The sequence below is a fragment of the Crocodylus siamensis genome, chromosome 2 (assembly GCF_052110815.1).
Source record: "Crocodylus siamensis isolate JL-2025a chromosome 2, ASM5211081v1, whole genome shotgun sequence".
Classification (NCBI taxonomy): domain Eukaryota; kingdom Metazoa; phylum Chordata; order Crocodylia; family Crocodylidae; genus Crocodylus; species Crocodylus siamensis.
The window spans coordinates 140037518-140063613 of NC_143396.1; the positions used below are offsets into that span (position 1 = coordinate 140037518).

A 26096-nucleotide genomic window follows, 5' to 3' on the forward strand; every position below is an offset into this window, starting at 1 on the left:
GTTAACATAAAATGTAATAATAGTGAAATATAACCATGTTAGTCTTGTCCTGTAAGCAACTTGAAAACTCCATTTTGTATCCTTGTGCTTGACATAAGTGAATGAACTCTGTATAGCCTTTATGTATGAGTGTGTTTAAAAGGGTGAATGGTAAGAGAATGGCATAGAGATGGGAGAAGAAGATTTAACTGTTTATGTAAGCAATAAGGAGCCAAATACAAGTTACCTGTCAGTAAGCTAATTAATGAATGGCTGAAGAAACCCTGTTAGGCCTAGGGTACAAAGAAGATAACAAGGAGAAGGAATGCACCCATCCTGCCAGATGGGCAGCAAGAACACTCCAAGGCTAAGATAAGCAAAAGACAAAAGAACAACCACAAAAACAGAAGCAGGGTATGGAAAAACCCCAAAGCACTAAAACAAAGAATGCCAATCCCTATAAAAGAAAACTTTAAAAATGTCAAGTTGGGTGAGTCTCTTTCTCTACTGCCATTTAATCAGAGCACAAATGTACTGTTCACCCCGCTCCAGCTATTATCTTCAAACCTGCTATCTTCAAATTATCATCAGCTACTCAACAAGCCCTGGGCTGATATTGACCAATTATTGCTGGTAACTATATCTGGTGTATGTGTGGAAGAAATGGTTGTTTTGTGTATGTGTGTGTAATAATGTGTATGATGATTTGTGTGCATTTGTATGAATGGCGTGCCCAAACCTCTATGTCTAACTCATGTGATCAATAAACGCGGCACCTTGCCTTATCCCCCTTTATAAAGTCTCGGTCATGATTTGAGCAATTGACAATTAAATAACAGGGTCAGCAGGGTGGTTGGCCCCAAGCCTGCATCAGGCAGCCCATACCTGCCCCCACCCCATGCACAGATCTGGGTTTTCTGTTTCCCATGAAAAAACAGAAAAATGTGGATTTCCCTCTTTACCCTCCCCTTTCCCCTCCAGGAGTGCAGGCAGCAGTGGGGAGCCTGCTCCCCTGTCCCCCCAGACGCGCTGCCTGCAGCCCCATCCTGCTCCCTGCTGAAGCCTGGTGGCCATACATTCTAGTCCTGGGCTCCAAGTCCCACACACTGCTCAACTAGGCAGAAGCCCCAGCCCTGCCTAACTCCTTCCCTATGGGGGCCTCAATCCCCCGCTCCACTCCTTACTTGCAGGAGCTGCTCTCCAGGCTGCCTGGTGTCTATATGTGCACATGACACCCCTTGCCTGACTGCCCTCCTCCCACTCCCCCATCTCTTGCAAGCTAGAACTCTTGCCAGCCTGCAGAGAGCTCTTTAAAAAAGTGCAAAGACAATGCATTTCTCTTAAAATGAAAAGTCCATGCTTTTCTTGGGTAAAGAGGGAAATCCACATCTTTCTGTTTTTCCATGAGAAACAGAAAACCCAGATCCCTGCAGATCAAGCATTTTCTTTACTGTTCTGTGCTTATTTCTTGTTACACGGTCATTTGCATGGGAACAGCAGCTTTGTTTAGTAACATGGGAAAGTTTTCTACTATATGTAAGCCTAATTAGGTCTCTTGCCACTCCCCCCGCCCAACTTGGTAGAACCTCTCTACATGAAATGCCACTGGGATACGTAGCCTGTGAACTGCAGGGGTCCCAGTGCTTCCCTCCATGGTGACAAAGTCCCCTGGGGCTGCGCGCTAGCTGCATGGGTGCTGCTCCAGCTCTGAGGCAGCACCCACTGGATCCAGCAGTGCATGGGTCACTGGAAGCCTGGGTGTGCACAGGTAAATTTGGGCTTGGAGGGTTGCCAGGATCCTGTGTACCATCCCCACCACTTCCCTGGGAAGGTGGCAGGAGGGTGGGTGGATATGCTGGCAGATGGAGAGGGTGGTGGGGATGGTGCATGGGGCACCAGAAGCCTGCCAAGCCCAAACTTCCCTAAGCACACCCAGGCTTCCAGCACCCCATGAGCTATCCCCACTGCCTTCTCCAGATAGGGCCCTTGTCACATGAGAAATATTGCTGTAATTTGTTACATAGCAAACAAAAATACATGGGATGCATTTTAGTTTGCTATATAAAAAGTCATTTAAAACTAAATACGCTAATGAATGGGTACACTGTTACAAAATTTAATCATACCATGCCACCAAACATCTACACTGTTATGCAATTAATTCATTAAAAAGGGCAATTAAGCTACTAAAAGGGGCACTTTCCTCCTGTGTACAAGAGCCCTTAGTCACGTGTACAAGGACCCGCTTATTCTATGACTAAAAACAACTCACAAGGTCAGACTTCTGACAAAATATAAATATATATTCCTAAGCCTGTGTTTACACGTGGACAGCTTTATGTAGCCTTTTTGAGGGGGAGAAGTTTTGACTCTATTAAAGTATTTCGTCAAAGGATAACTAAAAATTCGGTATTTAAAGAAATACTTTTGCAGTAAAAATTTAATCAAAAAGGTTTTGCGAGTTTCATTTAGTTTTTATTAAGACTTTAGGACCTATTTGGACCTACGAACAGTGTGGTCACTGACTTTTTTTTCATATGGAGCCAAGAGCACATGGCAGCTTGTCTTAAAACTGGCTATGCAAAAATGTATTGGTATAATAGCATATTCACACATTGCCTTTTTTCAAACATAACTTTACAGTCAAAACAAAGATGATCATAAGAAGTCAAATCAATAGCATATTTAAGTGCCTAAAGAAACAAACCAAAGAGCATGAATTAAACATTGTGAACCAACCTGATCAGAGCCTTTTCACCAAAGTAATCCCCCTTCTGCAATGTTTTAATCAACTGGGGTTGGGCATGACCATCAGTACTTTGGGTAACTGTAACCTGGGAGAGGTAGGAACAAAAATTCCACAGTAAGTCATGTTTTCATGTGGGTAAAGAAGACACAAAGCTGCCCAACTTCCCTTACCCTGCTCTGTATTCTTCATAGACTTCTGAGTCTTTACAATGCTTCAGCAAAATTTTCAAATAAGCATAATACTAAAAAAGCTTAGATTTTAATGGTGGGGGCAGGGCTGTGGGGAAAAAAGTATATTATTACCTAAATAATATTAATGCTCTAATTTTAATTTCCATGAGGTGTTTTATACTTCTATTTAAAAGCTTCTAGAAATGAACATTTAGCTTTTAGGGCTGCTGTAGCTGTGATGCTCCAGGAAATATGACAGAAGCAAGGTTTTTTGGTAATACCCCCAGATAAAAACAATCTTTTAGAGACATAAAAGCTACCTTTACAATATTTTTCTCCCACATTGGTTCTTTAAGGTCTCATGCCAATCTAATAGTTAATGGATAATGGGTACTGATTTATTCTTTGGGGTAAAAACTAAAAGGAAACTGACACTGATTGAGTAATATAATAGGCTGGTAGCTTATAGATCCAGGTACCAAATAGGCCACTGCTTCTCAGTTATTTCACAAATTGAGTTTTTTCCAGAGTTGTATTTATGTTCTAATTTTCTGGAAGACCAAAAAGTCATAATGGGCTTATTTAAACTAAAGTAACATGTCACCATTCTGAGTATGAAGAGGCATACATTTCTAGGCAGTGGACATTTCTGATAAATCTGAGAATTTTCCATGGCTAGAAATCTCTCTTGGAAGGGAAGCAGTACAGTCCACACTCCCCCATTTCCTGGAGGGGGGAGTGGTGGCAGGGAGTGGCTCTGCCATGCCTCTCCCAGATAGGAAACCTGCTCAAAAAGTCTCTGGATTTGGAAAAGGGTGCAGAGCACCAAACTGGAAAGTTCCCAGTCTATGGAACAAACAGGGAGCAGCAGAGTAGTGCTCTGCACCTTCTTCAGACTACTGTGTCCCTGGTGTCTGAGGGAAGCAGTAGCTCAACTCCCCTGTGATCAGGAGGAGTCGAGCTGCAGGGAGTCCCCCCTGTCTGGGGAAGGCACAGGGGAAGCTGCTGCTCAAGTTCTCCTGATCAGTTGATCTAGCTGGGGATGGTCCTGCTTTGAGTAGGGGGATTGGAATAGATGACCTCCTGAGGTCCCTGCCACCCCTAATTTTCTATGATCACAGAAGAGTCAAGCCAGGGACAGATACAGGGTTTTGTAAAGGAGGGTAATGAGCAGCAATCAGCACTGCAAGAGTAGATGCACCCCATGCTCCCAGCCCACTCCTCCCTGCCACTTTTCCCCACTCCCTAACCAAGGCAGCAGCCTGTGCTTCAGGAGCCTCTGGGGACTTTTTAAGTCCCAAAAGCAGATGAAAATCCCCCCTACTCAGAGGCTGCCCCTTCCCCTCCTCTTCCCCCTACCCCACTCCTGCCTGATTTCTCTATTGTTTGGGAATTGGGATGCTCCAGAGCCAGCCGGGCTAAGCAGAGACTGGGCTCAACTAGGGAAGGGATAGTGGCAACAATGTGGCTGGAGAATAATTTCTCCAACACTGAACAGTCACAGCATGGGAAGGGGAATCCCCTGGTCATCCCTGCTGCTCTTGTTCCCATTCTTAGATGAGCCCAGCCCCCATGACTTTGAGTAGGAAGAGGAAAGGAGACAGTGGTTTCAACTGCTTATGGAGCTTTAAAATTCCCTGAAGGTTCTTATTGTGTGGTCCAATCCAAAAGAGCGGTGCACCACGTGACTGCACACCCTCTGGTTCTGCCCTGGAGTCAAGCACATTCATTCCGCAGAAACTCTCTCTCAGGAGAGATCTTCCAGCTGTCAATTTTTATCCCAAAAATGGCATATTTCCTTCAGGAGAAATTGAATGAATACCTGCATACTCCTAGTTTCTACCAGGAGAGCTGCAACTTTCCTGGTAGAAACATAATACCTGTACATGGCATCTGACTATTTAAAAGGACTTAAAACTGGCACAAGTTACATAACCCAGTGTACAGGGGCTGTATTTTAAATAACAGTCAGGTTTCTCACCCATGAGCAATTATAATAAGCAACGGACTCCAAAGGACTTAACAGCATCCTAGATAAAATATACTGATTTCACCCAACAGGATCTGTTTGGAAAACACATTTGTATTCTGCAATTTAAGATTCAATTTCTTTATATATTACCTTTCCTTTGGCTAATATAAAGAAGGTACTTCCTTCCTCTCCCTCACGAATAACATAATCTCCTTTGTCATAGTATTCCTGTTAAAGCAGAAAAAAGGTAATAAAAGGATAAAAGAATATATAAATCTGCATTATGATTGATTTCATTCACCCAAAATGACATCATCCGCCACTTGAAAAGACAGCACATAATACTTCTTCACATGCAATTATTTTTAAACTTCCTTTCTGTGTCATTTATATCTAAGTAAATCCTCTCATCTCTCATACTGAATCAGTGACTCTCAAACTTTTTGGACTCATGGCACCCCTTGACAGACTTCAAACACATCTTGGAAAATGTCTGTTCTTAGTTTTCACTTGTTTTTGACTACAGAAAAATAAGAGCAATTTTTCTGTTGCAAAGAACCCAGAAAGATGATGATTTTAACACTACAGTTTCCTATTTGAAATCTTGGAGTTTATCATCATGTGAATCATGTTTGTACACCTGAGAGTACTAACACTGTGTTGCACCCCTGAAAGGATCTCAAGGCACTCTGGTTGAGAATCACTGCTCTAAATGAATGACATGATACAATGAAGCATTCCAGATTTAAAGGATCCCAGCAAATGTATATTACATAGTAGGATAACACTTTACATCCTTAGACATTACTGTAAATATCCCTTCCTGATAGGTGAAGCTGAGAAAAAAAGAGGAAAGAAAAGTCATTGAAAGTACCTAACACAGGACTTACAGACAGAATCAGGAACTTGGTAAAGGTGAGATGATTCTTATCTCATATGTTCCCAAAATGTCATCTTCTGCTTCTATTCTACCCATGATCCCAGCCCTCATCACTCACTTGTTTAATTTTCAAAAAATCTTATTTATGATTTCTATCATGTTTTCTTGCTTGTACAAAAAGAGATATCTGAGATATCTTTCAAAAGTCACCACATCACCTTTCTTTAAAAGACTTCTATGGGTACAGACAGAAGTGCAGCTCCCTGCTGTAAATGAGAATGCTTTGCAGAAATCATTCTGGGTTTCAACAACCCCCCCAGACTAAATAGAAGTTGACTGTTGGTTCTGGGGGGGAGGGGAATCTAGCTGTTGGCTACCAGCCTATGGTTGGTTTTCCCTAGCAACAGCCACTCCTGTCTCCCAGCCTGACCCTGTTACAGAGTGGGAGTGGGGAAAGGGAGGGGAGAGAGCTCATTCTAGGGGTTCCCCAGCTAGCACTGGAGGGTAGGATGGGTGAATGTGAATTGCAGCCCTGCACCTTGGGGGAGCTCCAATACACCCACCCCACCCTTCAATGAGGGCTGAAACAATGAGGGCTGAAAAAAAACCCAGAATGAACTCCCTCCATTCTCTTTATACCCTCCCATTCTGAAAGCAGCTCAAGGCTGGGTGGCAGTGTAGACAGAAGTTACAGAAGATTAGGGCTGTGCAAAGCTTCAGTCCCTGATTTGATTTGGTAGAGATTCAGCCCAGTTTGGTGGCTGAATTTACAAATCAGATCAGGAGACCCTTTAATCTCTCCAACTTGAATCGGAACCCTCTGATTTGATTTGGAAAGATTCAGACAGACACAGCTTTAAATGTTTTTTCTACATACCTCGAGGTACCAGGTGGCTTGTGAATGCTGCGATGTTGGGGCAGATGAAATGTCCCACAGGAACGTGAGGGGGCCCCCCAGCGAGCTCCCTGGCAGACATGGAAGCAGACCGGAAGTAGTTCTCGTACACTTTTGGGTTCACTGCCAAGCACAAGGTCCCCCATGCCTCCTGTGGAATGCTCCATCTGCCTCACCATTGTAGTGTTCATGAGCCATGCCTGGTAACTCAAGGTACGTAGAAAAAACATTTAAAGCTGTGTGTACGGCCAAGTCGCTGATTCTCCAAATCAGCATCAAATCTTCCATTTCAGATTTGGCCAAGTTGAATCTGGGACAGTGATCCAAATCAGCAGATCAAATCACTGTCCCCGATTCAGGCTGAATCCAAAACGAATATGGCCCATTTCGCACACCCCTACAGAAGATGCTCTGTTTTGAAATGTCTTCATTTGACCCCTCATGCAGCAAGAGTTCAGATTTTTGCCTTATCAGCCATTTTTAAGCAGTCTACAACCTTGCACTTGGGTCGGTCATGGCTACAAACTCCTTTCTGTGGCCAGATCAGGAGAAAATTGTCACTTCTGTCTGTGTCCTTTGTTCTGTGTTGGTATAGAACCTTGCACAATGTTATGCTGGTTTATGAATGCAGATGCTAGGTGTTACCACAATGCAAATAATAAATAATATAGTTACTTTTACCTTGTGCCCAAGCACACATTGGTCAAAACTGTGGATTTGAACCTTTAACTACAGTGGTGCTGATAGATGCCTCCCTAAATACATAGATTTGGCTTGTTTGATATGTTAAAGCCTTAGGCTACATACAGATGTATAAGCACATGTGGTTTGCAGCACCACAAGCCTCTTTGTGGCACTGCAAAGCCACACTTGGCAAATGTTAAAATATGCCCTGAGCTGCAAATTTGCAGTACAAGGCCAAAAGTTACTGCCAGGATTTCCTGGTAGCAACCCCGCCCCCCCCCCCCCCCAAAAAAAAAAAACAGAAGAAAAAGCAGCATAGCACATGCCCAACAAGTGTGCACTAGCACATATGGAAGCCAGGCCATTCAGCCAGGCCTCCATGCTGCCAGACCTGTGGCCCTGCTGCTCCAGGCCACTAGGTAAGACTGCTGGGCTCTGGCTGAAAAGCTGGGAGGAGCTGGGCAAGAGTAGTTTGCCTGTTGTGAGACAATTTGTTCCACAATGAAGGACCTGTGCAGGGGCATGAGCTGCAGCAAATTGTGCCACTGAAAGTGCACACTCCTTACGTGTGGGTGTGGCCTTGAAGTCCACCTTTCCATATGGAAAGTAGTTCAAGACAAACGGAAGCATTATACACCAACTTTGCACAAGTGTAAATGACTGACATCAGAGAATCAAGCAGTGTAAATTTGAGCTGCATGCTAATCCAGAGGGATTTTAACTTCTTTTATCTGTATATTTCACTTCTGTTAGATGCTGGAGATACCACAAACTAACATTTATTTTTGATGCCACTAAATTTTATTATTTACTGTCGGCATAGAATTCCTCTCTGATAGTTCTACACATTATATTAGAACCAGATTTTCTTCTTTAAAAGAAAAATATTGTCCTCCTCGGTAAATAAAAATTTTGAAATTAAGATGAATTATGAATTTGTACCATCTGTGATAAGGTTATGTTGCATAGAAAACAATCCCAGGAGAACAGGGGAAGCAAACCTATCCAAAATGACTCTAAAATTGAAATCTCTGGAGGTGCAAAGCTATAACTATGTCATCATTGCATGTCCTTGATAAACTACAAAGGAAGATTTCCATGAATTGCATATTGAAATCTGGAGCCATAATTTAGATGCAAGTAAACAAAACAAAGCAACAAAACCAACAAAAAAACAGATCTTAGTATATATGTATTTCTCAATGGATTATTACTTCACACTATATTTTATAACTGATGGAAAATGACTTACTAATAACCAACAGTACAAGGAGGCTTTATATGAAGTATATTCTATAACCTGATAGTTTACAGATATATTTAGCTTGAAATAAATTTTAAGCCTCTCATAATTTACACGCAGACTTTCAGTTCAGGTAAACAATTTCAACTCCATTTTATTATATGAGAATTACAAATGTGACTAATGGTGATTACATTCTGGGCTCCGACGTCTTAGAAAATGTTCTTACTAAAGATCTCAGGCACTGTTATAACAATAAAGGTTGTCAGAACTGCAGTACAGATTGCATTTCAGTTAGAATAAACTTATGTCACATGAAATTCCTGGATTCTGAATATGAATTCAAGTGTGATTCTACTTGGAACAGTGTCTTCCAGAATTGCAGCAATTTGGCTCCACAATTTATTGTGCCAGTTAACAGTAGCCAAATAAAGTTAACTTTAGAGGGCTTAAAACTAGAAAGACTCTGGTGCTGATTATTTTCAAAATACGTTTGCCAGATGCACTTTAGCTTAATTTTAAAATCTCTTACCACTTCCAAGCAATCGATTATCTTTGTTAGCTTATCTTCAGGTAGGTTTTTCAGTAGGGATACACTTCAAAAAATCAAGAAAAATGCACACTTAGTTCAATTCATGATCTTTCACGCTTTCTCCAAGATCTTATCCCCACGCTGTGTTTGTAGAATTCATTTTACAAAATAGGAGCCAAGATCAGTACCCATTTCCTCCCAGTACAAACCAGGAAGAAATGGTTGCCATCCATGGACAGTGATTTACAATCATTTCATGTTGGTATAAGCAATTATCCAAATACAAAGTATACAACATGTAACTGGATAGTTCAAGTACTAACCGCACTTACTCTTTGTGGGATCACATCCTGTTTAATACAAAGGAAGATAAAAAGATAGGGATGAAGTTGCTAGTTTTAAAAATCTTCCAAACATGCACTGAAAGAATAAAAACCTCTAGCCAAATCATGGGCCTAATTTGAAAATTAAACACGTGAATCACAATCCATTAGTTCAGTGTCAAAAACAACCCATCCTAGTGCCATTCTAGTGCAAATCAAATGTATTAAAAACACTGAAAATTACAACAAAGGAAGATTGACTGTTTTGTTGCAACTGTTATTAAGAGAGAATCCAAATGCAGTAATAGCTTAATGATATTACTGATCATAAGATGGGGAAAAAAAACCACAGAAAAGATGCTTCTCTGAGAGGAGGACTACAGCCCAAAAAGATCTAGAGAAGAATACCAAGAAGTCTGAACCTAGAATACACCTTATACAGAGGCAAACTTGGTATCTTATTTTGGAACTATATATAAGTGATATTTTTTTTTGCCAGAGAGAAAATAATAAAAAGGAAAACTTTGGCTAATTACAGGCACAGCAATTTAAACACAAGTTTCCCTCACTTTATGCTGTAATTCATTCCTGGAAAACGGCGTATAACTAGAATTCAGATAAAGGGAGCCCACTTTTTCAATGTAACAAATAGGGATACATTCCAAGACCTCAACTGTACTGATCCCCAGACTCATTTCTAACATTTTTATAAGACAATTTTATTACTCACCAAAGGCAGAGAGTGATAGGAGATAAGCTAGCAGGATTTTTAAAGCCATAATGGGGATGGTAACTACATAAAACCCGTGTGGCAGACAAGTGAGGAGCACAGATCCACACAGGAGACTATATTTTGTACGTGTCACTCCAACAATGCACCACACAAAGCAGCTGACTGCAGGCTATCACCACACCGATCGCATAAGAGCGTATTTACCTTGCATATAATTTATTTTTGGTATAAAAAAGGGCATTGCATAGGAGCGAATTCATACATACAGAACCCACATAAAGTGAGGGAAACCTGTATTCTCTTATTTGTTTAAAATAATGTTATTTTAGTTTATGAAAGGTTAATTTCTAAAATGAAGAGTAATAGATTTTTAAAACTAGAAAAGATCATTGTAAGCCTCTAACCTGATCTCTTGCATCACACAGGTTAAACCATTTCACCTACCATTTTGTGTGTAATGGAGGGAATTACTCTCTCCTGACCAATTAGTGAAAATATTCAATCCCAACAAATTGTATTTAAAATACGTCATATATTTAGAAAAGACATGCCATTTTGATTTAAAGTATCCAAGATGTGATGAATTTACCATTTTCCTTAAGAATCCACTCCAACAGTAAATTACTCTGGTGCTTAAAACGTTTTGCCTTGTTTCTCATTTAACGTTTTTTTACAGCCTGAACTTCCAGCCATTCCATCTTCAGTTTGCTAACTTAGAGCACAGCCCATATAAAATATATTTTGTCTTTTTTAACATATCAGAAAATTGTTTATGTGGGTGCACCTACACAAGATGCATAGTAGACTAATTCTACTGTGCATTAGGGTCTCATGGCAAAAGCTATGCTAACACACAAGTGCACAGAATTAGTGTAATGCACATTAAGTATCATAAAAAGACCATGTGCCTTTGCTACTGTGCAGTAGCACCAGCTCCTGCACATTTATGTAGTACCTCATATTAGAGGTACTAAACTTAATGTGCAGTAGCAAAGGAGCATTAATGCACATGTAGACACATCTTGTGAATTGAAAAACATACAACACTGTGAAATACATGTACTACTGAACTGTTGTACTGGCTGCGCTATTACCTCCAAACAGACTGCAACAAGAATAATCTGTGTACCTCATTTTGTTACCTGGGATGTAAACTGCATTACCTTCTGAGAAAATTTCTGTACTGTTCTTGTCTTGTTTGTGCTGTCCTTCTCATGATGTTCTGAAACACCTCTCTGTCCAATGCCCATGTTTTAACATTTGTGATAGCTTTCAGAAGACCAGAACAAAGAAACAAAAACAAATTTCCTTTAATGATGTGTTGGAAGATACTACAATATTATGATATGGTACTATACATATTGTGCAATATGGGCCAGATATTCAAACATTCCACAGCTGAAACCAGGTTTTCATGACAGCATAGCTTCCATGTCTAGACATCTAAATCATGCCCAGATATTAATAAGTGCTGAGAAACATGCAGTTCCCATATAACCTGAGCTGCTTTGAAAGAAAGCTATTTAAACGGGAGTTAAAATTTAATCCTGATTACAGGTGCTTGAAAATTTTGGGTTATATTGTCAATAAAAGAGCTTAAGAGACACAAGTCATCATTGTTTAGTTTGGAGGTTTAAGCGCACAACAATTTGGCTAGAAATTACCTCTAAATTAGACTAAATATAAAACATGATGATTCATACTTTAAAATACGTAGTAGACAAAGATCTGCAGGATTAGGATTTTTCTGAGTTATCCCGTGATAGGACTATATAATGACAAGTACTGGATTTAAACCTCCTAGAAATGCTTTAAGACACTACAGAGAAATTAAACTAATAATAGCACATCTAAAAGTCATATCCTGATTCTGAAACCAAAGGGGCAAATCCTGAAGCGCTATGCAAAATCTGAAAGTGCTACATAACCTGACAAGGTGGATAAATGTAATTTAAACACCGTTTCCTTCTTAAATATAACATAATCAACAATTTTACACAGGCTATGGGACATACAAATGAGACAGGATGTTAAATATGCTGAAAGACAATATCAGAAAAAAACCCATAAAATAAATGATTTTGTACCAGGAACAAAGGGATGTTTTTATTTAGAAAGAGTAATGCATCACGTATAAAGTCCAAGGGCATACATCACTTAAGGGTTCCATTTATTTCCTAAACTCCTTGAACTCTGATTCAAACTACTAACCTTTGTAGTTAGTTCAGTGGTATGGGTAGATTCTCAGCTGATGTATATCACTGTCTGTGGATCCAAACAAGTTTTTTTGTTTGTTTTACCTCTGTCCCAAACAACTATTCTTGCTTGATCTTGATAGGTGTATTTCCACTCTCGTCAGCTGGGACTCTTAACCTAGTTTCTTTAATTATTCCCCAAGCAACCTTTACAGTTTTAAAGAAATTGTAACCTATGAACCACAATGGGAAAGGAAAAATACACTGTGCAAAGGAATGAGGTGTTACTGTTTCAAGTTTGTAGTTTTTCTTGAAGAGTCATAGCACAAATGCTATCGAGATTTTGGGCTGGAAATACTCTCATCTTCCTCTTTTGTTCAAAGCTGGCTGGAAAGAGAGTTTTACTAGGCCACGAACCCATAATCCCTGTTCACAGATGAAATTACTAGCTACTTAAGTAAAGAGAGTGAAAACACCAGAAGACAATACATTTGAGTTATTGTAGTGTTTTAACTATTCAAAACTCTGTTCTGGTTCTCAATAGGTTTCCTCAAAACCAATCAATATTAACAAAGTGCTAAAATAACATGACATCGCAATATGCAAAAACACTTATTTTGCAATGATAATAGTATGAAGTCCATGCAAAGGGGAAGAATACAGAACAAAATTAAATGCAGCAGTGCACCAGTAAGGACAATAACCACCTTATCAATGCAGTTTTGTTTAGCATGCAGCAACAGAGAGAGAGAGAGAGAAAGTACATGTAATCATTTCCATTTGCATAGTCAGTATATTTAACAAAATGCTTAAGTACTTTATATTGAAGGCAGAGAAAAGGACCAACAAGAAGAGAAAAAGGAAAAAAAACTTCAAAAAAAATATATATACCAGAAGACTAAATTCTGTTCCTATTTACTTTGATGTACACTGAGATTTACACAAGAGAAAAGGCAAGTAGAATTCACAGAATTATTGAAAACTGACCAATGTGTACTGACCAAAGTGGAATGGTATAGTGGGAGCACATTGAAGCTTAGGGATCAAGCCCATCAGTACTAGCTTGATGTTTTTCTCCCACAAAACTGTTGGGGTAGTAGAAGAATGATAGGATGAAATCTACACACTGTCATGCAGGATGTCAAGACTAGATAACCTTTAGAGCTGTGCAAAGCTTCGGTCGCCGATTCAATTTAGCAGAGGTTTGGCCCAATTCAGCAGCCGAATCTCCAAATCCAAATCAAATCAGAAGACCTTTTAATTTATCCAAATTGAATTGGAACCCTCTGAATCAATTTGGAGAGATTCAATGACTCGGACATAGACACAGTTTTATATGTTCTTTCTACATACCTAAAGGTACCAGACAGCTTGTGAATGCTGAGATGGTGTGGCAGATGGAGCGTCCTTCCAGTCCACTTGTGGGTCCATCGCTGAGCACACGGGGGCCCCTCCCCCATGCTCCATCTGCCTCACCATCTCAGTATTAACAAGCCACACCTGGTACCTCAAGGTACGTAGAAAAAACAGTCAAAGCTGTGTCTATGGCTGAATCTCTGATTCTCTGAATCAGAATCAAATCTTCAGATTTGGATTTGGCCAAATTGAATTGGGACAGCAATCCAAATCAATTAATTGAATCACTGTCCCCCAAATCAGGCTGAACCCAAATCAAATACAGCCCTCTTCACACACACCTAATAATCTTTATGTTTGCATTACAGTGGGCACATCTACATGTATATTAATGCACTTCTGCTCATGTGCATTAAATCCAGTACTTTCAATATGAAGGCATTTTTACACATGTTCTGGGAGGGGGAAGGGGAAGGGGGACAGGGGGCACCTCTGAGAGCCACTCCAATTAAAATGCCCGGAGTACCTCATGTATCAGTGTCCCTGCATTCCAAAATGGCAGTGAGGGTATTTTATCTGAAGCTCATCATATGAGCCTTAGTTAAAGCACCCCCACCACCATTTTCAAGCTCCTGGATCATGTACAGGCACCGTGAGGTACTAAATAAATGCATATTAGGCTGCGCGAATGCACAGTAGTACAAGCACGTGCTTTTTTAGTGATGCTTAATGCTCAGTAGCCTATTCTACTGCACATTTATCATGTTTTTTTACACACCACTTTAATGAGTAGTAAAATAGGCTCCTGGGCATTAAAGTGTATGTGCAGATGCACTCAGTATCATCCAAGGATTCTCACAGAGGTCAGGCCCTCTTGCTCTAAGCATAACACACATACATACAAACAGTTTGTAGTCCCTGCCTTAAAGCATTTGCAGCCTAAATAGACAAGACAGAAAAGGGTGTCATGGGAAAGGGATGCAGGGACAGGTACAGTGACTTGTCCAAGTATACACAGTAGAAGGGAAAGAAACACAACTCCTAACTTCCAGCTCAGCACCCTACCACTGTACCAAACTGCACCCCATTGTAACAATCCTTTCCAGACTTTATATCCAACATAATCCCATAAATTTCAGAATATCTCTAGTTAACTGTTCTTTATTTACTCTTAGCATAACATCAAAGTGTTTTATCCAGTCTGTATTTAATGCCCAGAAAACACTTGGACTTTGGATTAAAGGCTGTTCTCAGTCACAACAATGTCATCTACAGGCAAATTCAGATGCAAAACCCATAAAAACCAACTCTGTTCAGTGGAGCTACTCCAGATTTACACCAGTTTGGGAAACAAGTGCAGAGTCAGACCTGTTATCTGCAAATAAGATTAAGGAAATAACTGAAGATGTAACTGACAACTACATTTCTTTTACAGACCCTGAAGGTAAACAAACCCGTACGAGACCAATAGGTGTTGACAATATTGCAGTATGTTGTACTAAAGAAACAATTATTATCGTGTATAACTGCTAGTCCCTAATCAACCTGCTCTGATGTGATGTTCAGCATAAGTCAGTCAACTCTGCATTACATAATTTTAATGACCATTCTAAGCTTCCTGAAAGACAACGATTACTAACACATACAAAGCAGGTTGCTGCCTGTGAAACCTAATGCCTCGCTGAACCAATTAATTTCTAAGAGGCCAACCTGCCTTACCTTCTGCCAGTCTTCAAACTAATGTGGCTAACCACCTCTGCACCTCCAAATGCCCAGTAGTGAAATTTGGTGGCATACCTAGGCAGTTATACAAGCAGGTGGAAAAATTCCCCTCAAATCAATGCAGCCACTAGCTCAATCAGTGGGTAAGAAGGTCATAAGCCCTGTATACTGCCTGGGGCAGATCAAGTGCAGAATAGAAGGGCTGAAATGGAGACAGCAGAGGCCCCCTGCATCTCCTCCCCCAGTCCCAGCGGTCCTTTCCCCTTGCATGCTCCCTCCCCCCAGTCCTGGTGCTGCTACCCACCAGGCATGTCTTCCCCTGCCAGGCCAGTCCAACCATTAGGCAAACTAGGGGGGGCGCCTAGGTTACCACAATTTGAGGGGCACCAAAATTATATGCAGAACAAAACAACAGGAACATCATTCTAAATAACAGCCCTGGCCAGCTACAGCTCCACCTTAGTCTAAGACCTTTGGTTTCATAAAGAGAGAAAGACCTCTGAAAAGATCTCAGAGGTAAAAGTTCATTCTAGACTTCTTATTTTCCTCTATATTGGAAATGGTGGGGGCACCGAGGTACACAGTTCACCTAGGGTGCTAATTACCCTTGTACCAGCCCTGTTCCCCCCCAGTCCTGGCACTACTTCCCACCATGTCTCCCCTCAGTCCCAGTGCCACTCAGCTCCTGGCTCCCCCCAGGCACACATGGGGAGAGTAAGCTGACTGGGTCAAGCGCTGCATGGGCAGTGGCAGGGCTGACAGGACAGGGAACTCTCTGTCCCATCAGCCCTGCTGCTGCCCATGTAATACATGCCCCAGTCAGTTCCTGCTCCCTGCCTGTGTCTGAGGGGAATTGGGAGCTGAACAGCACAAAAACCGGGGACACAGAGCTCTCTCATCCTGGCACAGCTCAGCTTCCCACTCCATGGGAAAGCCAGGAGTTAAGCAGCACTGGAGTTGCGGACAGCTCCGCCCCCAACCTTCTGCTGCCTAGGCTGATTGCTGTGTAGGTAGCAATCTACACAGTGCGCTACTGCATAGTAGCTAATGCACTGTTAATCTAGTACCTGTATTTGTTAGTACTAGCAAACAATGCATTAGCCTAATTTACTGTGCAGTAAATCCCACACACTTGTAGACGCTGATGTTTTACTGTGAATTAGATTAATTTAATGTGCAGTAAAGCATCTTGTGTAGATGCACCCAGTGTGTATTTGGCCGGCAAGAACAAACTAGAAATACGCAATAATCTTTCTAAAGTCATGTTCAGGAAGGGAGTATGTTTGTGAACTGGCATTATTAGGTCCCCAGGCAGAAATAACTCAAAGAAAGAACTATGTTAGCTCATTGGAAATGTAGTCAGGGCATTGATCATATATTAAACATCATATCATAGATTAAAAAACAAGTTCAAAGTGAACCTGGACATAATGCAGACCTTATAACAATACTTGTACTTTTCACTTTTGGTAACATTGTATCAATGAACTATGTATACCTTTCACAGAGGCTGTCCTTGTGCAGTTGTATAAAATGGCTAGCTCACCAAATGCTGTCCACACAGGGATTGAGGAGAGCAGCTTGTTCTGCTGAAAAACTTCCAGCCTGCCCTCTGTCAAAAGTCACCAGGATAGTAAGCATTAAAGTCATGTTACACATAGAAAATAAACAACAAACCAACAGACTCCTGATGTCCTGACCAACTGAAATATCAACACTGGACCAATAATGTAAAAATAAGGATTTGAAATAGGAATATGAACTATTGCAGAGAGAGGGAGAGGGAGAAGGAGAAGTATTTTGTACTCTCTGTCCCATTATACAAGCCATTAATGAAATACCTAATAGTACAGGACCTGGAACATACCCTTGTGGAACCTCTCATCATATATTCTTTCAGCTTTAGAACTGCCACCCATCCATTCATGTATCCACCCCAGTCACTCCTGTATCAGCTTACTGAGTCCTCCATCACTCTAGCATGGACTATGGATTTTAAAGATGGTTATGTTTAAAGATTAAATGCCCAAGTTCTGCCCAGCATGTGACAAGAGAAGAGCACTCCTTCTATGTGTGGATCTAAAGTGTTCAATGTAGGCCAATATAAGGGTAATCAATGCAAAGGTGACTTATTTTGCTTGAGGGACAGTATAAAAGTGGACATAGTAGAAGCCTATATGTCAGGATACCAAAATTACATTATTTCAGAGCTCTGATGTGTAGGATGATAAAGATGTCTAAACTACAAGCTTGTCTTTTCAAAACGGTAGTTTAAAATGTTAAATCTGAGATTTATAAGCTCAGAATTTACCTGCCAAGATTGTGCTCAGAGAAATTTTATAAAATTCTTTTATAATAATAATTACAATAATAATTGTTATTATTAGAATGTTGGCAAACCTTTCACCACACAGCAATTTTCTATATTTCAGATTTTACTTGCTGTTTGAATTAAAATATAGAAAAAAAGATATGACAGAACCTGCAATATTAAAATAATATAACATGCCTTCTGTACCCCTTCACACGAATGAAGGAAGCCCATAACACACTAACTCAAATCTGTCCAGTTTTGCAATGATATGATGGTAAAATTTACAGAAGCACTCACCACTGACAATTGAAGTCAAGGTTAAATCTCCCACTGATCTAAATGGGACCAGTTAGTAAGATCAATGGAAGCAGTTAAACTAATCCCAATCTGTAAGCAATATTTGCTGTATCTTCCACATATAAAAGCAAAATGAAAGTGATAACATCATAATCCTTGCATCATCTGCTAATATAAACACATGTAAAAGGTACCAACCTGCCAACACAAAAATATGGTTGCCCGGCTCTCCTTGTTTGATGATATAGCTCCCCTGCTGGTATGTTCTCCCATACATACATTCTACCATGTCTCGGATCTGCTGAGGGTCTAGTCTCTTGAGAAACAGATTTTTATTCAGGGCATCTGCAATGAGTTTTTTCTCACTGGTATAAAGCAAAATCTTGGGTTACTTAAACTTAGACTCAACAACACTGGAGTTAATTGCACTTTTGTCTCAATACATAGTCCACTGGTTATGCAAGTTATTTACTGATTCAGCAATAATATGTAGTACCCTCCATGTCTCAGGTATATTTTCCCAAAAGTCTAACATGCATTTTCTCTTACTTTCTAATCTCCTAAAAAATCCCAAAAACTTTTCAATAGATATAAGATCTATAAGTGTTGTCAATATTCAGACTTGACCACAGGGTCAAGTCTGCGTATCTGCCTCTTGCTCTGTGTGTGCTGGGGGGAGGACGGGGGAGGGAGGCAGTAGCATGCAAGGAAAAGGAATGCATAAAAAAACAAAAAAATCTTATGAATAAATGCAGTAGTTTGCTACACAGCATGCTGTCAGGCCTACAAGAAAACAGAAGTGTCACAAATCATAGAGAGCAGTGTTAAATATCCACTGGAGACTGTTTCCCATGTTCCTGGAAAGTGACACCTACAGTGATTCCTTCCACATTAATAAAAATAAAAGATTCCAACAGCCTCGGGACACCCTGGGAGATCACTTTGCCAAGGATGTGTTGAATCAGGCCTTCAGGAGGAAAGATGTAGAGCCTTATGGGAGTAATAGGCTGAAGCCTCTAGGCTCAGCAGAGCTCTGAAATCTTCAGGAAAAAAAAAAGCCTTTATATCTAGGGGAAATCCACTCTGCTTTCTGCCTTCTCTCTGTATGAAACCAGAGCTCCTCCTGCCCCTGCCAAGCCAGCATCCTCCTTCTTCACAGGAAAAGGACAACATAGGGCATGTCTACATGTGCATTTATGCCAGCTTAAATTTACTGCGTAGTAAATTACTATGCAACAAAAAGGAATCGGCTAGCACCTACACATGCAGGCATTAAAGCTCATTAATGCTGTGTGTGGATTAAAGTTAGTCCCAGGTCAGTCCTCACATAGTGTTACTGCACAGTAAGGTGTTTATACATGTGTTACTGCACAGTAACTAATCAGGCATAAATTTGATACCTGTATAATGTAGGTATCAAATTTACACTCAAGTCAGCATAAATCACCATATTTACTGTGCAGTACAGGTGTAGACGCACATCTATACTGCGCAGTAATTTTGGTTACTGCACAGTAAATGTGCACATGTAGTTGTGCTGAAAGAGTGGTATTTAATGTTGATTCCAGAGTTAATTTCCACTGCAAATTATAATAGAAAGATCACTAATTTAGGACTCCAACCACTCCCTGTCACCACCCATAAAGCCATACAGACAGGAAACTGGTTCTACATGCTTCCTGAAGAGCCCGAAGGAGGAAGAGACTGGTATGGATACCTTTTTTCCTCCTCTCCAATACATCAGGACTTTGGTGATGAAAGACTACAAAACAGAAGACTAAACCCCAATCCGTGTGCAAACAAGCATCTTGTTACTATTCAGCTCTTTTGCTGTCTACAGCCCAAATACCTCCATCATCTTCACAGCATCTTTGAATACAGTACTCCTGGATATAGAGCAATATGCTAATATTATACAAAAACTGAGATCCAGATGTCTGCCAAAAGCAGAGTATTGCTGCCCAGTGTGGTACTATAAAAGTATACTTGTAATGATCACCAAGTTCCCAGGTGGGTCACAGGGAATAAGGCATAGTGGACATAATGTTAAGATGTGAAATGAAATAATTTGATATACCTTTGAAATAATTTTCAATTATAATTTGAAATTGAGACAGGTATGTAAGGCAGGTATTATAATCAAGTAAAGCAAATTAGAGGAGAACATGATCTAATTCAGCTACCTTTAGTAGCTGAATATTGGCATACCAGGGGAGGGAAGAGGACAGAAAATCATTATTGGGTAAAACCATTCAGGAAAAAGCTCCCCTTCTCCCTTAAACATACTTACAGGTACAGGGACTGCAATGAGGTCAAAGGCTGAGTGAGTGTAGATGCCATACATACTTTCTGTCCCTCATTGCTTAAAAACTAAAACTCAGAGCAAGAATTCAACTTGGAAATCATCAATGTGATATAGAGAACAAACTCAATCCTTCATATTCAGCACTAGCTAGAAAGCAGCTTTGAACTCATGCCAGAAGGAAGATGCAATAAATTGAATGGGACAATAATCTGGGTTTTCTAGACCTGCTATAGTGTGCAGATATTTATCCAGACCTAAAATGGAGGGCAACCCATGTCTTGAAGTCCCTGTGATATTGTTATGTATGCACGGTCAATCTGCTTAATGAAACAATCCCTCTAGGACTTGCAGAAGCCTCAAAGGTCCATACTTGCATGGATTCATAAAACAACATAAAGCTGTCTCTATGACTGAATCATGTGGGAAGATGCTTAGAGGACAATATAACAGTGAATGATCACTTCCCATTACAAGATTGATTTATTTACCTTATTACTCATAGCAACCTTGAAAATGAATAACAGCAACAATAAGAGAACAGAAAACAAAATCAAGCAGGGATTGTACATACGCACATGCTGAAATAGAAACCCTTAAAATGTAAATGGTCCCTAAGGTAATACAGAGATATTAGAATATAAGCTTTAATTTCATTTCCTGTTTTGAAAACCTTATTTTGTGAACACGCTTTTCCTCTGCACATAATAACTGAATCAGACAGAGGAAGATCTAATAGTGCAAATACTGATGTGCCTACAAAGCCATCTAATTAGCTATGGAATATGCAAGTATACTGTTTGTTGCCTTCTGAATGTGGTATGCCAGACAAAGAGTTAACACTTTCTCACAAAAACATCAAGCCATATTTTCTATTGGTATATGCCAGTGTTGCTCCCCTGACTTCAGGTACACTAGGTGTGAAACTGGTCCTCTGAGAGAATAGGATTTCCTGTGCAGGGATTTCTATTTTGATACCTACACTGAAATGTGACACTTCAATATAAAGGTGTGTTACGCCTCTTGTGGGACAATAGTTTCACCTATTAAACTGCTTCTGTGAAAAACAGTGCTTTGAGAAACAATATGCTTGACTGACCCCACGCTCCTAATCTAGTAAATACTATAAGAGAAGAGATCATTACCATTTCTGGCACAGACATGTTAAGTGCTGCTAGTGAGTTCAGTAGATGGGGTAACTATAATGCAACTTCTTGGCAAGTGTCCAGAAGAAAATGGTGGATAGCAGAAACTCCTCTCTCCAAAACATTGGTAGTCCATGACAACATTTATATACTTATTAATGAATTAAGTGGGGTTGTCAAAGATCTTCTATTGATATTTTTCATTACAAGAATGTGCTTTCTACAGAAAGTCTTGATTTTTCTTTTTTCTTCTTCTTTTTTTGAAGTCCCAAAGCCAAAAACCTTTGGTCAAAGTTTTTGACTAAAAAACTTTTCAGTATTTTAATTTCCCCTGAAAAAATATAAAATATTTTCCAAGCTGGAAAGGGAAGCACACTAAATAACTTGGTTTTTTAAACTGCTCTAAATGCAAGTTACAACAATTAAAGCTATCAAAACTATTTGCTATCATACATACATACGTAGCACTAATAATATTCATCTAAAAGTTGCGATGCCTTTCAAAAAGAACATTCATAGACGCTCCAAACCATAAAGAACTCCGCTGCATTCAAAAGGAGTTAACATAATTACTTTGTTACAACACAGTGGCATTTATTTTTACAGTTGGTACAGACAGTGACTTATGTTCTGTAACAACTTGATCTTAATGTAAGTTCAATAAAATCACAAATGTAGGACCCTCTTCCTTCTGAAACAGCTCCTTCCTTAATTGGGCAGGAACCTTCCGTACACATCTTACCCATAAGTGAGACTGTAGTCCTATAAAATTCTAACCAATAATAGCAATACATATTAAGCTATAGACTTTGCTGCTTTAATAGACAGCCACCATCTGGATTGGATCTATTTAAGAAAACAATTATGACTCAGGGAGAATGTTGTCTTTTGTTGCCAAAGTTATGGGTGCTTTAAGAGTAAGACATCCCTGATACAGCAACAGGTATAATAATTGTTACCAATATTTACAACATTCTAATATCTATAAATTCAATTGCACCTTTCCTCTTAACTTTCCAAAATATTTAGTATAGCATGGTTAACCCTTACTATACTTGCCAAAAGATTATTTTTCTTCTGAAAAATCTAAGCCATATGTGTTTCAATATTCTTATTTATGGAAGAAAGAGAAAATATATAAACATGTTTCTTTTTATGTATACTTTTTTAAAAAAACGCACTGTGTTTAAGTTGAGCATGCAAAAGTTAAGATATGGCGGAATTATGTACCTTAAAACTTGCCTCTTTTGCTTATGTTGTTTAATAGAACATCTATATATGGCACTCTAACATTCAAAAATCAGCTATATTTTTACTTTCATATTTGTCAGTGCAATTTTGAAAAGCAATTCTTCTCTTTGCAAAGAACATATGGAAAATATTCCATAATGATAACTATCCAGGCATAGTTTTATATTTACTTAGCACTAGCTAATGAAACAAACATAATGAATTTAATATTGCTTCCACATTACATTTACTTGGGACAATCATTAGCTGACAAATGGAAGGCAATTCACTGTTTACCGGCTTTATGAGACGCTGGAAGAGAAAAAACAAGTTACAAAGAAAATTAAAGTGTGTCCAAAAGAGTGAAAAAAAAGAGAAAAGCATTGATGAGAGAAATAAAAAGGGCAAAAATAAAAAAGGGGGAGGGAAATGGAAAAAAAACCTCAGTAATAGAAAAAAGGCCTGATCCTGATTCTGATCCTGTTTCAGTCAGTGTCAAAATAACAGTTGACTTCACTGAAGCCAAGATCAACATGAACAAAATAAGGCTGTAATCCAAAACTCACTGAAATCAATGGGAGTTCTTTCCATTAGCATCAATGAGATTTGGGTCTGATCTTAAAAGAGGCAAAATTATTATTGGAAGGAAAAAAAAATACATTATTCAGCTATGTGATAACAAATGCCTTCAGGAAACATAAAATGGGAATGATATACTATTAAAATGACAATGTTTTATACGGGCTTGTGCCTTCATGTGAATTAGAAACATGTAAATGAATCAATTAACCAATACTGAAAAAATGCTTTGCCTACATCAAAGACATGCTTTGTATTACTCAAACGAGCAACCTCCTGGATTAGTAAAGGATTTTTTTAAAATAAGCATTACTAAAATAAAACAACATGGTTACTGTTATGAAATCCATGAACACAAGTTAGTTTCATTAGATATTTCTCCTTACCTATTGAGATTCCAGCTGTTCCTTCAGGTGAATGCTTTGAGGATTCTGTCAAGTGTTGTAAGCCTAAAATAGGCTGGTAGCCATGATGTAGGTCACGGATGTGCATATACATCAGAAGTGACCTTTCCCTCTTGTGAATAGAAAACCTGCTGTTTACATGACTATGATGACAGATTCAATTTGTGCATGCATTTCACCTAATCAAGGACACTGAGATTTTAGGTCATGCTTTGACAGTTTAATTTATTTATTGAGAATCAGAAAAGGAGGAGGCAGAAAGAATGCGATTGACTTTATTTGAATGGATTTGTGCAGCTTGTCTGTTTTGTTATGAAGTACATTATAACGGTGTATATTCCTCTCTCTCTCTCTCACACACACACACACACGCACACACACACACACGTTTTTTTTTAAATCAGAGAATTTGGGGTTTGTTTGTTTGTTTTATCAGAGAGCATGCAATTTTTAAACAAGGAAAACCAGGATCCCTGATAGTCATTGATGCCTTCCAAGACATATGACTATAAAAATCCTTTTGACCTTCTGTCAATAACATATAAACATAGTTGAAGACCAGTTTCTCAACCTGAAAGATCAGGCTTCTTTGAGACATTCTTACTCTCTTTGTCAATTTATAATGGAAATTATAACAACTTCTGTCAATTTATAACGGAAATTTTTCACTTTGTTTCCACATTCTGGAGTTAACAGCGGTGGCATAAAACACAAGGACTAATTTCAATTTTCAATTTTTCTCCTTTATGTTATTAAAATAACATAGTGCTATTTTAATAAAAGTAGTGCTATTTTCCAGTACTTATATCTCCACCCCTTTTCCAGGAGGAGCAATGACCATGAAGAAAACATCCCCTTCAAAACTGGAACTAACGTTACAAGGTTAAAGGACAAGGCTCTTCTTTAGTCTGTTAGTTGTTGGGTAAGCATTAACTTAGATTTTACACTCACTTCATTTCAGGGCAGACTCATTTAAAGCAAAGTGATTTATATCACCAATTTTAATCATGACATAGATCAGTATGAGAGACACTTTGATTTAAATCTGCAATATAACTTTTGTTCCCATATCAACATTAATGGTTGTCAGACTTTCTTTAGGAAAATAACTCAAAACTATATTGATTTATAACTAAATGTATCCTTGAACCTCTTTGTACTAACCAGGAGAATTCACTGTCCATTTATTACTTAAAGCGGTTATGCAGCTTAATATGCATTATTTGGATTCTTAAATTTTAAAATTGGTGTTAGAAGACATCTATTGATGCATGTCTTATTTATGAGGTGATAATCAGTATTTCTAACCACAACTGAATATCAAGCTGTTTTTTCCAAATTATGGAAATTATAATTTGAATAAAAATACTCAATTTTTTTTTAATGTTTTCATTAGTTAAATAGAACTTCCTGAGTTTCAAAGAAGAAAAGCCCCCTTATCAAAATATGTTTTGCATTCCAAACAACGGATTTATATTAAACATAGGAAGTGCCCATGAAACTAATGAGCTGAACTGATGATTTTTGCTCACCATGTCCTTCAAGTTACTAGAATTAGTAGATCCCATCCTTTCATGTCTCAATTTTTATTTATAAATTATCTGAAGAAAACAAGATTTTTCTGCTTTTTTTATTCCAATTGGTGTCTTACTTAACCTTTATGAAACTAGTTGCTGAATAAAGGTGTATCAACTGAAGTTTTTAAAAAATAAAATCCTCACTCCCTAGTGCAAAAGAGATTGCTTCTTGTCAAAAGCTGGTTTAGCACTTCAGCAAAATTTGATCCCAGGTGCTTAGCCCGTATGTCCAGCCATCTGAGTGGTCTACCAATCTTTATATCTTTGGGAACAAACAGGTACTGCTAAAGTTTATTCAATATAATTTTATTAGCTTACTGTACTTTTAAGCCTCGATAAAGTTTTCATAATTTTAAATAACGCTGTCCTTTAAAATATTTAAATTTTTAAAACTGCACTTTGTTAATCAGCTGTTTTGAACCACCCTACTTCATTTGCAGTGCTCTGAAATTAGCAGCATGACGTAGTTTTAACAGCAGTTACAAAGTCAATTTCTCATAAATGATCATAAAAGATTACTCGGAAAGATTCCAGCCAGGCAAGAATGCAATTTAGGCTATGGAGCATGGTTTAGCTGGCAAAGAAAGCAGAAATGTCTCAGTCAACTGAAGGAATACAACTGAGCTCCACTGAAGGCTAGGGGTGTCACTCTGCCACCTGCTAAGAGATTCCCCTTGTAGCAAAATCCACAATTTTTCATTTCTTTTTTTTTTTTAATTTATTTCTAATTCATTCCCTCCCCTTCCCCAACCATTTCCAACTTTTTCTCTCCCTCTCTATTCCCTACAGGTAAGTATAAGTGAGCTCAGACTTAG

General features: G+C 39.0%; 1 protein-coding gene across 1 annotated transcript in view; it reads right to left on the reverse strand.

The window, feature by feature from the left end:
* PRKG2 (protein kinase cGMP-dependent 2) overlaps positions 1 to 26096 on the reverse strand; it is a 71778-nt gene that overhangs the window by 36770 nt on the left and 8912 nt on the right. The window contains exons 4-9 of the mRNA XM_090036920.1: positions 18243 to 18409; positions 16932 to 17045; positions 11324 to 11429; positions 9105 to 9168; positions 5021 to 5098; positions 2719 to 2813 (exon numbers count right to left, since the gene is read on the reverse strand). Coding sequence (XP_089893046.1) covers positions 2719 to 2813; positions 5021 to 5098; positions 9105 to 9168; positions 11324 to 11429; positions 16932 to 17045; positions 18243 to 18409 — 624 coding nt within the window. The remainder of the gene's footprint in view (positions 1 to 2718; positions 2814 to 5020; positions 5099 to 9104; positions 9169 to 11323; positions 11430 to 16931; positions 17046 to 18242; positions 18410 to 26096) is intronic.